We start from the raw sequence: 14,362 nt of genomic DNA, 5'->3' as shown, positions 1-14,362 counted from the left end.
AAGAAGTATGATGATGCTTGGCCGTCTGAAACTGTGCTAATGATGTTTGATGAAAATTTTCGAGTAACGCTGGATCGGGTGTAGAGTAATGTGAGATGAAATGCCGCCTTCAGTGATTGTCAAACTTCAGGGCTGGGAGACTCCGAGAGTACGAGCTGTAGCGATGTTAGTTGTAGCATGCGAATAAATACCAACAGATGATGGTGGATAAGTGGCGCCCGCGTTGAATGGTACATATTGCCTACGGTCCGACAAGCTAGCGATCGTTTCTTCCGGTGACAGAGAATCCTGATTGTGGGACTCTCTTTTCTCGCTGCTTGTCCCGTAAGCTGATTCAGAAGTTTCATTCACGTGATAAAGGCTTTCACTGCTGGACGCATACAAATCGGCTTGCTGTTGAGAAAGCTGTTGTGTGCTATACACTGTCTGTGCCGAAGATGCCAGAGATTCCGGACTGCTGCTGGAGTACGGGTACGGATCTGCAGCAAGCGAGGCAGTGCCAGGAATAGCACTATGAACAGTGGACTTTGAGCTGCTCAGTGTCCCACCGTACGAATGATAGCCGGCTGGAGCAACTGTTACCGAACGAATGTACGATCCAACTTGGGTGGGAAGTGCGGTACGGCCCGCAGGATATGGCAGTACCCGATCGGTCCCACTAGGAGGTAGTGGTGGTAAAGAGTTACCAGTAACGGCAATAGGAATACTTGTAGCATGGACGGCACTCTTGGGCTCAGGGCTGATAGTTGGCCGGAGTTGATATGCGCTGTTGTATGACACTTGTCCGCCGTAACCTGGGTCCTGCTCCAAATACATAGGTGTGGCCTTTGCTGCTTGTGGAGCTGGTGTCCAGCCTCGACTGGAAGAAGGATATGTTGGTGGTATGAATTGCTCATTTCCAAGCAGTGAGTAACTCGGATTTTGAACACCATAATCAACATTCACATTCTCCTCGGGGTATTCGCTGAACGAACCAAGAGTGTAATACCTGCTCTGAGGAACAACGTAACTGCTCATCGAACTACTCCGTGGATAATATGCCTCTGGAACCGGTCCGCCTGGGGGAATGTATGAATGTGGTCCAAATGTAGTCGTACGGCAGTGTACCCGGGCTGGATTATGTTCAAAGTGACTGAAGTCAGCATTTTCATGCTTCATTGACACCACATCCGATTGAACCTGGATTTGTAAGTTACTATAAGAATAAAGGGTTTAGTCTAGAGAAATTCACATACTCTCAAGAATTGGCATTGTTCATTGCCAGCACCTTTACAATTGGTACAAGGAAGACCAGTACCTAAGTCACCACTGCATCGGATCTTTCGCTTTCGACATCGTCCACACTGTGGTTGTTAGACTCTGCGCACGCGGAAGAAATACTTGCAGATCTTACGGCAACAGGAATCCTGCTCCTAGGTCTAGAGTTGTTATCGGATTCCGGAGCATGGTTTCCGCCTCGAGAATCATGGTTCGATAGTAGATCACGGCCACTATAGGGAGCTGAAGGCATCTCTCTGTCGTGACTCAAAGAATAACCCTGGCCACGGCTGTTGTATCTGCGAAACGATGGCTCCTCCTCGTCCGCATAAAATGGTGGTCGGGTAGCAACCATCTAGCGTCTATTGTTAGATATAGTATTATCTGTAGTAGATTATATGCTTACTTTGGATAAGATACAGCTTAGCTTAGGCGGAAACAATGAATTCGGGAGATGTGATCTCGATGAGCCAACGAGTGTATGTAAGGGCAGCAAAGGCTGGGGAATGATTTCGAGAAGTAAAGAGACGACATCGACGATTGTACGGGGGTGTCAAGGAAGGCAGCCCTGTTATATCGCGTACCACGGCGAGACTTCCATGTTTGTTGACCAGCTCTGATTTGAAGACAAGTAATGCTATCAAATTATGAAATATGAGAAGAACTAGATCTTAAATGGTTAGCGTCGAAAATATTCGTTCACTCAAACTTATGAGGCAGAAGAATCTCTATCCTATACTGTGTAACACGGATAGCTGCATAGAGGTGCAGAGACCCTTTTCCCCGCATCAACCTCTCCTTGATCATATTCAGAGATGTTGTGCCACGTTAAGACGGCCTGCAAACGCAGCCAGGGCGTTGAAACTAATGTTCCTCGAAGCCTCTAGTAATTTAGGGCAAGCTCTCACGTATTGAGATTGCTCAAGTTGCTGATGCGATGTATTCAGTTGTAAGCTTTTGGTAGAGGAAGGCATCTTGGTTGAACAACAGATGCAAGAGACAAAGAGGTACTGGACGTGTATGGCTATTGGCTTGACTATCGGCGTGGGGTGAGACCTCTGAAGACATCATCTCAGAACTAGGAGCTGATCGATAAGGAATAGGTTGGCATGCTACGGCCGTTGGAAGTTTCTCTAAAAATGACAGAACAAATCGCTCGAAAAGATACTTCCTAACGAACTACTTACAGCAAGTTTGGTGATATGACAGACTGATTGGAGGTTAGCAAACAATTGATGAGATTCTGGCCCACAGTTCTAAACGGTGCCCGTGTAACGGTAAAGGGATTCTGTCAAGAGCCTGTAATACTTGCAACACTGGAAGAAACGCGGCTTTACTTGCAGGCCTCAGAATTTCAATGCTGGAAATGCCATGCAAATGTTGTAGATTGTGCTAAAATATATAGCGATGGCATATTCTATAGGAAGAACTTTTACGTCGTCTGCTGATCAATGAAGTCATGCAAACAAAAAGCCAAATGCCCGTGATGGTTGAGTAGATGAAGGCGACTAGCTTCAAACACTCGTTGATAGGATAAGCTGCACCGCTTCAAGCAAACCAGACTGACTGAGCGAAAATTCTCAGCCTCTCGCTTCGGTGATACATATGTACTCTTTGTTTGCTAGGAACACTTGACCACCGTGGTACCAGCCCTGTGTATGTGAAATCATCTGCCCAGCGGAAGCTTTTTGAGATAAGAGTTCATCTTGCTTTACTATCATTCGTGAATATTGTCGGAATCTTGATGGTGCTAAAACGCAAACGGTCATTGCTGTGGTACAGAGTTCATGAGTAACCGGCCAGGTACTACGAAATTGCATGACAATCGAACGTTAACACATGCCGGCATACAAATGGTACCTGTACCCCAAAGAAAGTCCTATGGAGCTTTCAAGAACACTGGCAGGAATGTAGTACGTAGAAATGTTGATTTTCTTGGAAAGAACATTCTAGCCTGAATGAACGATAGAGGCAGAAATTTCAATCTTTCAAACATTCGTTGTACGAGATGCTTGGCTTGGTTATACTGCATGGCATTCGGACAAGCCTTGATGAGAAAAGGTTTAATGTCTCTGTCGAATATATGCGATAGAACAATCTTATAACGGGAGCTATAAAAGCATTTGCAATTTCAATGAGAAACAAAGAGCTGGTGAGCATGGAAGCGCCTACAACAAAAGAAACTGGAATGGAAATTCCATTGTGGTTAAGTGGTTGACGCTTCGCCTGCTGGAAGATGTGTTGATCAGGTCTGAATACGAGCCATCTAAGGCTAACAAGAATCAGGTTGCCAAATGTAGGACATGTCTTCTGAAGGTGTTCCAATTGGTAGCACACGATGAGCGGCGGCTTTTTCGGCCCACCAGAATGCGGTGGCGATCCAAATGTTCTTCAGTGATCTGGTTTTCTGGCAGCAATTCTCATCCAGCGGACCCCCAAAGCCTCTCTTCAGAAGTACAAGACGCCTGCATGCAATCTGGAGAACCGGAATCAACGTTCCCATTCCCAAGATTTGACCCTGTGACATGGATTATGGTTCGAGTTATGAAATTTCACAACGATTATGTGTGCCACCAGGTATCAACGGTGGTTAGCTTGTGCAGCGGCAGCTGGGTTGATGAAAGGCTGTGGGTGCCCCATTCTCATGTCATGCTGCTATCCGTTGGCGCAGACCAAAAGTGGCATAGGGCAAAACAACATAAAGAAATTAACTGGCTGGGCGGAGGCCGGAGAGTCTTCCATAAACCCGGTTTCTGTTTTCGACATAGGTTTCAAGTACCGAAGCTAGGACGAACAACATCGTCTGCTCCCTCTCGAGTAACGGCTTCTGATTCCGGTGTTGCATACCGAAATATCCAGGTAACCGCGGTTGCCGGTATACAATCAAAGACTTCAGTTGGACGACGAATGCTGTGAATGAAGAGTTTCTTCGGGGATACGGTCGCGGTAGGACAGCGTCAAATGTACCGTCGATGGCCATCTAGGTGGCTGTAGGATCAATGAATATATATTCCTTGGATTCAGGAACCCGGAAGGCTGATACGGAAGGTGACCCTGTTGGTGTTGCTTCAAGTTCTCAAATGGCGTATCCCAACAGCGTCTGAGGGGGCGCCCACGCTGCAGAAATAACGCCCATCTAGCACGGGAGATCAGCTCATGGATCTCTGGCCCATGGCGGCGGGCTGGATTCCAGATCCATCGTGGGGGCGTGTTTTGATGTTCCAGCTAAAAGAAGCTGCACGTGGCTGGTGGAGGCGGATCACAGTCGACTGGGGAACTTCTTGGGGATAAGTAAAGCTGGATCTGAGGTGCTTTCTGTTGTATATAAAAGTCTTTGATACAGAGCAATTAATATCCGGGATTTGAAGGGCAAATTGTATGCATGTGAAGAAAAAATAAGTTGTCGGTGTAGGAAGTGAAGGAGAAGCAGGCTGGATTCTGGACGAGATGAATGGTGTCGCTTAGGCTTGGTCGCAGGTCGCTTAGGATTGACCGGCATTTAGCCGACAAGCGCGGTAGCGACATTTCTTGTACATCGCAGTGTGAGCAGGGGTTCAGTTCAAGATCGCTTCATGCGACCGCAATAAGAACATTGACTTGTGTGACTCGGACGACATTTGCGCACTCGTAACATACTTAGATTGTTGAGTTTCTACGCTAAGATGAGCGTCCTCCTCGAAACCTCGGCAGGCGACATTGTCATCGACCTCTTGGTTGACTATGCTCCCAAGCTATGTGAAAAGTGAGTGAACACCTGACACTCTTTTCTGCTTGTTAAATAACTGAAGACATAGATACTAAGACTTCCGCGATGATCTAGCTTCCTGAAGCTCTGCAAAATCAAATACTACAATTTCTCCCCAGTCTACAACGTACAAAAGGACTTTTCCTTCCAAACAGGCGATCCTGTCGGTCCGGACTCGAAAGACAGCGACGGAGGAACATCGATATGGGGGCATATCGGTGGAAATGCGAAGAGGACTTTCCCAGCCGAGATACATCCCAAATTGAAGCATGCCGAACGAGGGACTGTTAGTATGGCTACAGTTCAATCACAAAGAGATCCAGATGAACGACTGGCGGGCAGTCAATTCATCATTACACTGGGCGATAATTTGGACTTTCTCGACGGCAAGGCTGCAATCTTTGGCAAGGTGGTTGAAGGATTTGATGCGCTCGAGAAAATCAACGAAGCATTCTGCGATGAGAGAGGCCGACCTCTCGTAGACGTACGGATTAAGCACACAGTCGTTCTCGATGATCCATACGATGATCCTCCAGGACTGGTTGAACCACCTGAGAGCCCTCTTCCAACCAAAGCGCAACTTGCTACTGTTCGCATTGGCGAGGACGATAACCTGGAGGAGGAGAATGATGTGGCAGCAATTGAGAAGCAACGGCGAGAACGTGAAGCAAGGGCTCAAGCGCTGACCCTCGAAATGGTTGGAGACCTTCCGTTTGCGGAAGTGAAACCCCCCGAGAACGTTCTTTTTGTATGCAAATTAAACCCTGTTACAACTGGTAATAACACCCATTCTCCCGTAACGCACTTTACTGACATTCACAGACGAGGATCTTGAACTCATATTCAGTCGATTTGGCAAAATCCTATCCTGCGAAGTAATCCGCGACAAACGGACCGGCGACAGTCTCCAATACTCCTTCATCGAATACGAAGACCAAGCCTCTTGCGAACAAGCCTACTTCAAAATGCAAGGCGTCCTCATCGACGACCACCGCATCCACGTCGACTTCTCGCAATCCGTCTCCAAACTCTCTGATTCCTGGCGGACAGCCACGAATTCCAAACGTCGCCAAGGCGGTGGTGGATTCGGTGGTGTCAGCGGATTGGAGAAGAAACGCCAGTACAAAGCTGCGGAGTATGGTGGTGGCAGTCGTAGGGATCGATATGGAATGGTGTATGATGAGGAGGAGATGCGGAGGAGGCATGAGAGGGAGGGGAAATATGATTCGGAGAGGAGGGAGAGGAGTCGGAGCCGGAGTCCGCAGCAGGAGAGGAGGTATCACGATGATGGGGAGAGGAGAGGCGGGGGACGGGATAGAGATGGGAGAGATCGTTATGATGATAGGGATCGTGATAGGAGAAGGGGTGATGGGTATAGAGGTAGATGAATTAATATCACTTGTATCAGTACCTATGCTGTACGATTTCTTGCTCTAATTCAGGTCCTTCTCTTTCCTTAAAAATGAAGTGTTGTAGGTCCTAATATTCAGTAAATCTTACCACCATCACGAACCAGCTTTTCACTTCTGCAAATATCAAAAATGTAATCATTCCCAATCTTAATATAAACACCACCCTAACACCCTACCACAAAAGATACAATCCAGTATACCTCACCCCAAACTCCATCTCAACTCCAAACTCCCTTCTAATTTCTACTCACCAGCCAACGCCATCTCAAATCTAACCCTATAGCTACTCATCTCACTCATTCAAAAACAAAACACCCCCCTCCCAAACTCTAGTTCAGTACCCCTTCCACTCAACAGGTTTCTCATGTTCCGGCTTTTCTTCCACGGGTTTCGGTTTTTCATGCTCTGGCTTCATCTCTTCCTTCTCCGGCTTTACTTCTTCCTCCTTCTCCGCCATTGGTGGTTTCTCGTGAACAGGAGGCGTCCATCCCGCTGGTTTTGTTTCCTCTGCTTTTGGCGCTTCGGGGGTTGTGGTGTGAGCGGGTGGTGGTGTGTAAGCTGCTGGTTTCTCATATGGTTTTTCTGCTGGTGGAGTGTATTCCGCTGGTTTGGGCTCGTATGGCTTTTCTTCTGGTTTAGGCTCATATGGTTTTTCTGCTGGTGGTGTATATTCCGCAGGTTTCTCATGCTCTGCTGGTTTAGTCTCCTCAGCCTTTGGCGCCTCTGAAGTTGTGCTATGCGCGGGCGGTGGTGGTGTATATTCCGCTGGTTTGGTTTCATGTGCTGGTGGTGCCTCATGGACCATCGTAGTAGGCTTTGCCATTTCATGAGTTTTCGCTGCTTCGGAGGTGGATTCGGTAGAACTTGACGCGGATGCTGAAGTCTCATGAACCATCTTAACTTCCGTGGTCATTGCGTGCTCAGAAGGTGGCATTTCATGGGCCATTGTTGTTGGCTTTGCCATTTCATGAGTTTTCACTTCCTCGGATGTTGTTGAGGTAGATTCAGTTGATGTCGCAGTCTCGTGAGCCATTGCTGGAGGAGTATAGCTCTCAGCTGTGGTTGTGCTTTCGGCAGAGGTTGTTGTGGACTCAGCAGATGGTTTTTCATGTGCCATTTCAGTTGGTTTGGCCATTTCATGAGTTTTCACCTCTTCAGAAGTCGTCGATGTAGACTCAGATTTAACTTCAGTGGATTTCGCAGTCTCATGGACCATTCCCGGGGGAGTGTAGCTCTCTGCAGTTGTCGTACTTTCGGCTGAACTTGCTGTGTAAGATACTGCTTCGCTTGTGCTTAGTTCAGTCTTACTTTCTGTTGTAATGCTTTCGGTGGAAGAAAGGCTCTCGGTTGTTGCAGCAGTGTTAACTTCTGTTGAAGCAGCAGTTTGGGCATAAGATGCAATCTCAGTGGTGCTAGATACAGCGGTATTGACCTCGGTAGTCGATGGTGTCTCCTTCTCACTAGATGTAGCAGGTACGTAAACCCCACCAGGAACTTCAATCTCAGAAGTAGTCTCGACCTTACTGGCAATGTCTGGTATCGAGATAGATTCCGTCTTCAAGATCGGAACTGTCTGTTCTTTGGGAGTCTCCATGACGGTCATGGTCATTGTATAATAAACACTTTCCATCTTTGTGATGGTGACTGGCTCATTAATAGGACATTCCTTTTCTGGAATTCCAGCTACAGGCGGCGTGACTGGAGTTTCTGGCTTTAAGGTCGGTGGGGGGTTCTGCAATACAGGAGTCAATTCGTTGTACACTGGGCTTCCTGGGGTTGTATAGATTGGAACAGCCGGTGTAGTTGGAACTGGCTCAATGATTGGTGAGCCCGGAACGATGGGAGTTTCCGTGACCATTATCATCATTTCTTGTGTTTGTGTTTTCGTCGCAGAAGCGATCATAGACTCGCCAGTATTAACTGCGTAAGTTGCTTGCGGCTTGTAGATTGCACCTGAAACCGAGACAGGTTTTCCATCTAAACCACAAATGCACTCGAGAGCACCGGTCGCTGATGGAGAAAGGGAAGAGAGCGTCGATGAAGAGGCCTCTGAAGAAGTTGTCGTATTTTGAGGTACGCTTTCACTGCTCGAAGATGCAGTGGAGGTTGAATATACATTAGATGACTCCGCGCTTGAACTTGCCGCTTCAATTTTTGTTTCTGAGGACACCGCTTCGTAATAAGGTGCCATACGAGCCCTGAGTAGATAGGCAAAGCTTGAGCTTGAACTTGATTGTTCCGTAGTGGATGTGGACTCGGCTACTGGACAGGCACATGGTGTTCCTTCCGGTGGCGTCCATTGAGCTGTCAAAGTCGCAGTCTCTGCTGAGGTCTCCGAATTCGAGGAGGTGCTGTCGGCTGAAGAGCTAACGCTGGTCGAAGATTCTGATTGTGTCGAAGAACTAGAGTAAACAGATGATGCGCTTTCGCCCGAAGCGGATGGGCTTGTATAAACCGCCGAAGACTCGCTGGCGGTGGAGGCCCTTTCATAAGCAGTTGCAGAAGTAGTTGAACTGCTGCTTTCTGTAGTCGCTGCTTCCCCATATACTGCCGGAGGGTTGTAATTTCTTCCAAAAAGTTGAACAGGCTTTGCAGATACAGAAGTAGAACATAAAAGGCCAACTAGGGCCACATAAGAAAGAGGAGCCATTATTAAATGCCGTAACCAGTACGTTAAGAAGTGAAGATAAATGAAGGTGGTTGTAAATTAAAAAGATAGCAATTAGCAAGAAAGAAAAGGCTGGTGGGGATGAGGAGAAATCAAACTTCCTTTGCAAAACAAAGGATATATGTACAGAAGACGAAGAGCACTTATGGTAATGAAACTTGCCAAGATTAAACATTCTACGAGAGCGATATGGGTATTCTCCATGTTTGTGACGAGGGGGTTATCCCTTCATAGCTCGCCTTCCATCATAACCAGGTTTGTAACTGAAAGGAGTCACGTTCCTGTTGGTATAGGGAGAAACGTAAAAGTTTTCTGCTGTTCTTGGAACCTCGGTAGGGAGAATAAGCAGCCATATGTATGCAATCACACTTCTATCGCTGTATATCCAGGCTCTTGCACTTAGCGGCGACACACGTAGTTACAGAGTCGTATGAGTGTTTGGTGGAAGCGAATGTTTTGAATCGGTCAGTGTTGGAGGCGCAATAGAAGGGTGATGTCCCTGAACCATTCAGCGTTAGAGAGACTCGAGATTGCTCGCTTAAGGTCAGCATGCATCGGATCTGGAGGTTGTACATACTGAATTGTGATTGTTCAAGGCATCGTATACTTGAGCAGAGCCTTTTCAACGTGTACAAATGGTTGAGATAAGGATTCGAAGTATCATTCATTTAATAGTAGACTGAGATCGGACTTCATGTTGTCCTGAAAAGCTGTATGGCTACAAGTTTGGACAGAACTGACAGCATCGCATCCGTTGCACAGCTTGGATCCAATGACGGTTCGCATCCACGAAAGTTCAAATGCTTGTATTGCTCGAGACGATATTTTAGTTGCCGTTATATTCTGTTGTTATGACCAAGCATATTGGCTCCGGGTCTTGCTTGTGATCTATAAATTTCCCGACTTGGACTAAACTTGTCTCCTACGTAGGTACGATTCGGTCGATGCATTTGCCCCAAGTATCCAAGAATTAAATGTAACTTTAATTCAAAGTTACTTCTAAAATGCAAACATTCGTACGCAGCTCGATTTCAAGCTTTGCAATCGAAATGATATAAACTTTGGATTAACCGCACATAACGATCACCACGCACCTGACATCCGCAAATCAAAACATTGTCGCTTCCTCGCACTAAACCGTAGATCTCCATACCTGTATGAGCATTTTCCAGTTTCTCCGTCAAGGAAAGAAGGCCGCTTCGAAGGTTGCAGGTCAGTAGGATCAAAGGATCGGGTAGCCGAAACACCATTGATGCAGGAGCAGAATTTAAGGCTGACCGGGAGTGTCGCTATGCGCATCCATACATCAGATGCATCCGCCGATCCTGTGAAGACTGTCAAAACATGGAGGGTCGGGAAAGTTGTTTGGGACAAATGGGTTGTTTCTGAAATCGAGTTTTCGTCGGAATATATGACCTACAGATGGCGATGGGCATATTGCAGATGCATAGTGGCTGGACACCGCTTTTTATCGACTGTGCCACGAACATCAAGTGCATACATGCAGACTCCATGATACTGATTTATTGCGTAGGGTGAGTGCTGTGATATGAGGGGTTTCGGGCCTTTTGTTCATGAACACCCATGGTAGGTTGCGCTGTGCGTTTTGATGCAGAAATTGGTGATCGAACTGACTGGCGCAAGAAAATGTTAGCAGAGGAAGAAGACAATACCGCCTGGTACAAGCCTTTTCAAACGTAATTTACCTAAAGCACACAGCCTCCGAAAAGGTACTCGTGCGTCATGAGCTGCCATCGAAGTATCAAATCATGTAAACAGGAAACAACCATCAATTCAGTAGTTAGCTTTAGTAACTTCACCTGTCTGCAACACAACCGGAAGAGCACGACTCGTAGGGCTGATAAAAGGAAAAGATTTAAGAACCAGAGGAGAAAGACCCGAGAAAACGAGATTGACAGAGGAAGCCGACAGGCAGCCTTTTTCGATCGATAGCTTGCGCGCGTACCCCATTCCGCGAATCGTAACATAGGGAAATATAACCTCTAGCAACTCGAGAAAAGTAGCGCCCGTCGTCGAATTTCAGTCAAGCATTCGCCACTTGGAGATGATACGTCCCAGAATCGATCAAATCCGAAGCGATACCTTCACATCCTGCGCAAAAACATCTGTCGGCACATCGAATCCTCGTAAAAGCAGTTTGTTGTATTGTGTAGCCCCAAAGTTTTCATTGTGATGTTCATACCATCATGCTCCAATATGAACCCTGGAAAAACCATAAGGAGAGCCAATGCATGCATACAAAGACAAAGCCCATCCCGCAACACCAATTGCCTCCATCTCCAGCCAACACAAGTATAATCGAGTCCTCTATGACTCCTTCTTCTTCTTGGCACCCTTGACCTTGGCCGTTCCCCGGAGCGTCTTTTGTCTGTTCTTACGTTGCTTACCTGTATATCGGTCAGCATGCATCCAGAAATACCTATCGCAATCTCTCTCGCGGGTTTCCACATACGTTGTTGTCTGCTGGCCTTCTCAATCTTGTTCGCAAATCCAACACGAACCAATCTGTAGTGTGGCTCGAACTTCTTCAATGCCTCGGGCGAATCGTAGACCAATGCGAATCCAGTTGTCTTTCCCCCACCGTACTGTGTGCGAAGACCGAAGACGTTGACCTGGTCCTTGCTGGCCTTGTACATCTCGGCGAGTTTCTGACGGAGCTCATCTTTGGAGATGTTGGCGCGGCTTGGGTGGAGGATGTCACTGTTGATGATTATTAGAGATGTATCCCATATTTTGATCTGATGATCTGATGATCTGGCGCGTAGATGTATTCGTAGATGGAAAGAATGCTGGGCAAACTTACATGACCATCTGCTTGCGGCCGAGGAGAGGGTTGCGGATGAACTTGCGAGTTCTCAGCGTGACGGGTTGCTCACGGTCCGCCATGTTTACGGTATTTGGACGATCGATCCGATGTTCTGTCTTTGATGTAAAGACAGAGTCGGTGTTGCTGGGCGTCGATAGAATTCGATATCGTGGTCGTTGTCGTCTTAGTGGAGGTGCGCGAAAGTTGCCTTTGCCAATGAAAATGCGCTAGATGATGATATGACTAAGCGAGTAGCGGGACAAAATTTTCGGTGCGATCAGGGTGTAAGCCCTAATTGAAGGAGCAATGCGCCCCACTTCGAGCAGCTGTTCTCGGCGCCGGTCTCCCAGATCGGGCCGGTTTTCGAGTCGCTTGGCTTTTCGTCCCGAGGTCCTTATTAAGGGAGTACCTTAGCTCGAGCATGCCAGACTTCAAACCTTCATTCTTATAACAGAAACATGATTCATTATCGAAGCTGCTACTTTCAAATATAATGGATGAGAACCCATCAACTACCTCAAATCGTGTTCTCGACCGATTCTGCCATCAATATCTTCAACTTCAACTCAAGCTCGACTATCCGGACGGGGAATACCTCCGCAACTCAGTCTTCCAGAAGTCCATATTTTCGAGATTATTTCAAGAAGAAGCCATTCAACACCCTCCGCCCAAAGGATACCAATTTCGTGTTTTAAAAGAGTTTGTGAAAAGAATTGAAGAAAGTATTCAGAACTGGGATGAGGAGGTTCGATTCCGACCATACACGTGGTTGCGACTGCTAGGTTACACAACTGACGGATATTGCAGGAGTTGAATGATGATCTATTCGAAGCACTATCTTTACTTATATCCTCCTCCATTCCATCAGATCTTGCTTCAGCCCAAGAAGAGTCATATGTAACCTATAGTCTCTCACTATTAGCTGAGGATGCAGCCAAATCGCCTACAATAACACTACGAGAGGCAAGAAATGTTCTTGCTGCTTCCGGAACTACTGGACTACGAACTTGGGAAGCAGCACTACATTTTGGAAACTATCTAATCAAGAACGCTCCTAATCTTGTGGAAGGAAAATCAGTTCTTGAACTTGGAGCTGGAACTGGCTACTTGTCTATGCTCTGCGCCAAACATTTAAAGGCTAGTTATGTTCTTGCTACCGATGGATCAGGAGAAGTTGTAGAAGGACTGCAAACAAGTATTTACCTCAATGATTTGCATACGACCTCCAAGATTGATGGCAAAGAGCTCAAATGGGGATATCCTCTCATGGGTGGAGAAGAACCAGAATGGAATGGCGGACGCAAAGTTGATCTTGTTATTGGTGCCGATTTAACTTACTATGAGACTGGCATTCCACCGCTACTATCAACCTTCGATAACGTCTTCGAATTATATCCAAATGTCAGAATCATCATTGCCGCTACAATTCGAAACGAAGAAACATTCCGGAAATTCTTAGACAAATGCGCTGTTTGGGAATTCTTGATTGATGAAATTGACTTTCCGATGATCGAGACCGGATCACAGCAAGGTCCCTTCTACGAGGATCATGTGCCTATCAAGATTCTGGATATCCGGAAAGGTTGAATATGTCGAATGCAGTAGCCTGCTCGCCAACTTATCATATCCATCGTTCGACTTCACTCCGACAACAGGGCACAATCGAACTTCACAATTTCGGAGGAAATTCATTTGAGACCACCAGAAATTGACAATTCACTCGTGGACTATCAACAGTTTCGGAAAGCATTGCTTTCATCCATTGCCGACCTAAGTTTAACGATATATATCCTCGCTTTACGTGTGTAGTGGTTGCTAGCGCGGCAGAGTTGAAATGTCAAGATTTCGATCATAAAAGAAAAACATCATGCAGAGGACCAAAGTTTCAGCCATGGAATTTCTCAGTCGCCAATCGCATCCACCCATCAACACTGAGCGTCATCATTTAATAGCAACCAGCCCTTCGAATCGATGGATTCTATAATAGAATCTATGACCCGTCGATAAGAATGCTGCGAGCGTTAGCACCATCCTAAACGCCATGATCAGCCCTCAGTCTCTGCTCATTCGAACCCAAAAGAACTGAAACCATCCCCAACAGCCATACTCAAATCCCCCTGTTTTGAAATACGTTATCCAACTGATCATGTAAGTTTTCCATCTATTTCTGCATCGCAGGCCTTCCCAAATACCTTTTTCTAATCAGAAGCTTAGTACCTCTCAAATAATGCAAGTACAAGCCTTAAGCAGTTCTTTTAAAAGCGTAAAAGCACGAGGCTAGATGGCCATTCAATGAAGCTCGCAGATGACACATTAAGTGGCACTGCCCTATCAACATCCATGATACTCAATCGTAATGAGACGGTCTCATTTGAACAGATTTTGAACAGAACCCGAGCATTCAATTATCCAAAAACTGTAGGCGAAATCTGGGGGCTTTTGCCAACGTGATC

General features: G+C 46.5%; 5 protein-coding genes across 5 annotated transcripts; 2 read left to right on the top strand and 3 right to left on the bottom strand.

Moving 5' to 3' along the window:
• Window positions 1-126: 126 nt before the first annotated feature.
• GLAREA_10379 (Zn2/Cys6 DNA-binding protein) lies at window positions 127-1,612 on the bottom strand (the record flags this gene model as incomplete). The annotated part of the gene is made up of 3 exons (XM_008080429.1): window positions 127-1,179; window positions 1,236-1,343; window positions 1,394-1,612. The coding sequence occupies 3 exons, from the start codon at window positions 1,610-1,612 to the stop codon at window positions 127-129; spliced, it is 1,380 nt and encodes a 459-aa protein (XP_008078620.1).
• A 3,307-nt stretch (window positions 1,613-4,919) lies between these two features.
• Window positions 4,920-6,390, top strand: GLAREA_10378 (Cyclophilin-like protein; the record flags this gene model as incomplete). Its single annotated transcript, XM_008080428.1, has 3 exons — window positions 4,920-4,999; window positions 5,078-5,778; window positions 5,825-6,390. 3 exons carry the CDS (start codon window positions 4,920-4,922, stop codon window positions 6,388-6,390), a joined length of 1,347 nt encoding a protein of 448 aa, XP_008078619.1.
• A 358-nt stretch (window positions 6,391-6,748) lies between these two features.
• On the bottom strand, window positions 6,749-9,064 carry GLAREA_10377 (uncharacterized protein; the record flags this gene model as incomplete). Its single annotated transcript, XM_008080427.1, has 1 exon — window positions 6,749-9,064. The coding sequence occupies one exon, from the start codon at window positions 9,062-9,064 to the stop codon at window positions 6,749-6,751; it is 2,316 nt and encodes a 771-aa protein (XP_008078618.1).
• Window positions 9,065-11,410: 2,346 nt separating this feature from the next.
• GLAREA_10376 (Ribosomal proteins S24e, L23 and L15e) lies at window positions 11,411-11,989 on the bottom strand (the record flags this gene model as incomplete). Its single annotated transcript, XM_008080426.1, has 3 exons — window positions 11,411-11,490; window positions 11,556-11,803; window positions 11,907-11,989. 3 exons carry the CDS (start codon window positions 11,987-11,989, stop codon window positions 11,411-11,413), a joined length of 411 nt encoding a protein of 136 aa, XP_008078617.1.
• A 413-nt stretch (window positions 11,990-12,402) lies between these two features.
• Window positions 12,403-13,496, top strand: GLAREA_10375 (S-adenosyl-L-methionine-dependent methyltransferase; the record flags this gene model as incomplete). Its single annotated transcript, XM_008080425.1, has 2 exons — window positions 12,403-12,654; window positions 12,717-13,496. 2 exons carry the CDS (start codon window positions 12,403-12,405, stop codon window positions 13,494-13,496), a joined length of 1,032 nt encoding a protein of 343 aa, XP_008078616.1.
• Between the last annotated feature and the right edge of the window lie 866 nt (window positions 13,497-14,362).

Source organism: Glarea lozoyensis (assembly GCF_000409485.1).
Source record: "Glarea lozoyensis ATCC 20868 chromosome Unknown GLAREA13, whole genome shotgun sequence".
NCBI classification, from domain to species: domain Eukaryota; kingdom Fungi; phylum Ascomycota; class Leotiomycetes; order Helotiales; family Helotiaceae; genus Glarea; species Glarea lozoyensis.
Note: the sequence above shows the minus strand (reverse complement) of the source record. Positions and strands in the feature narration are given on the sequence as shown.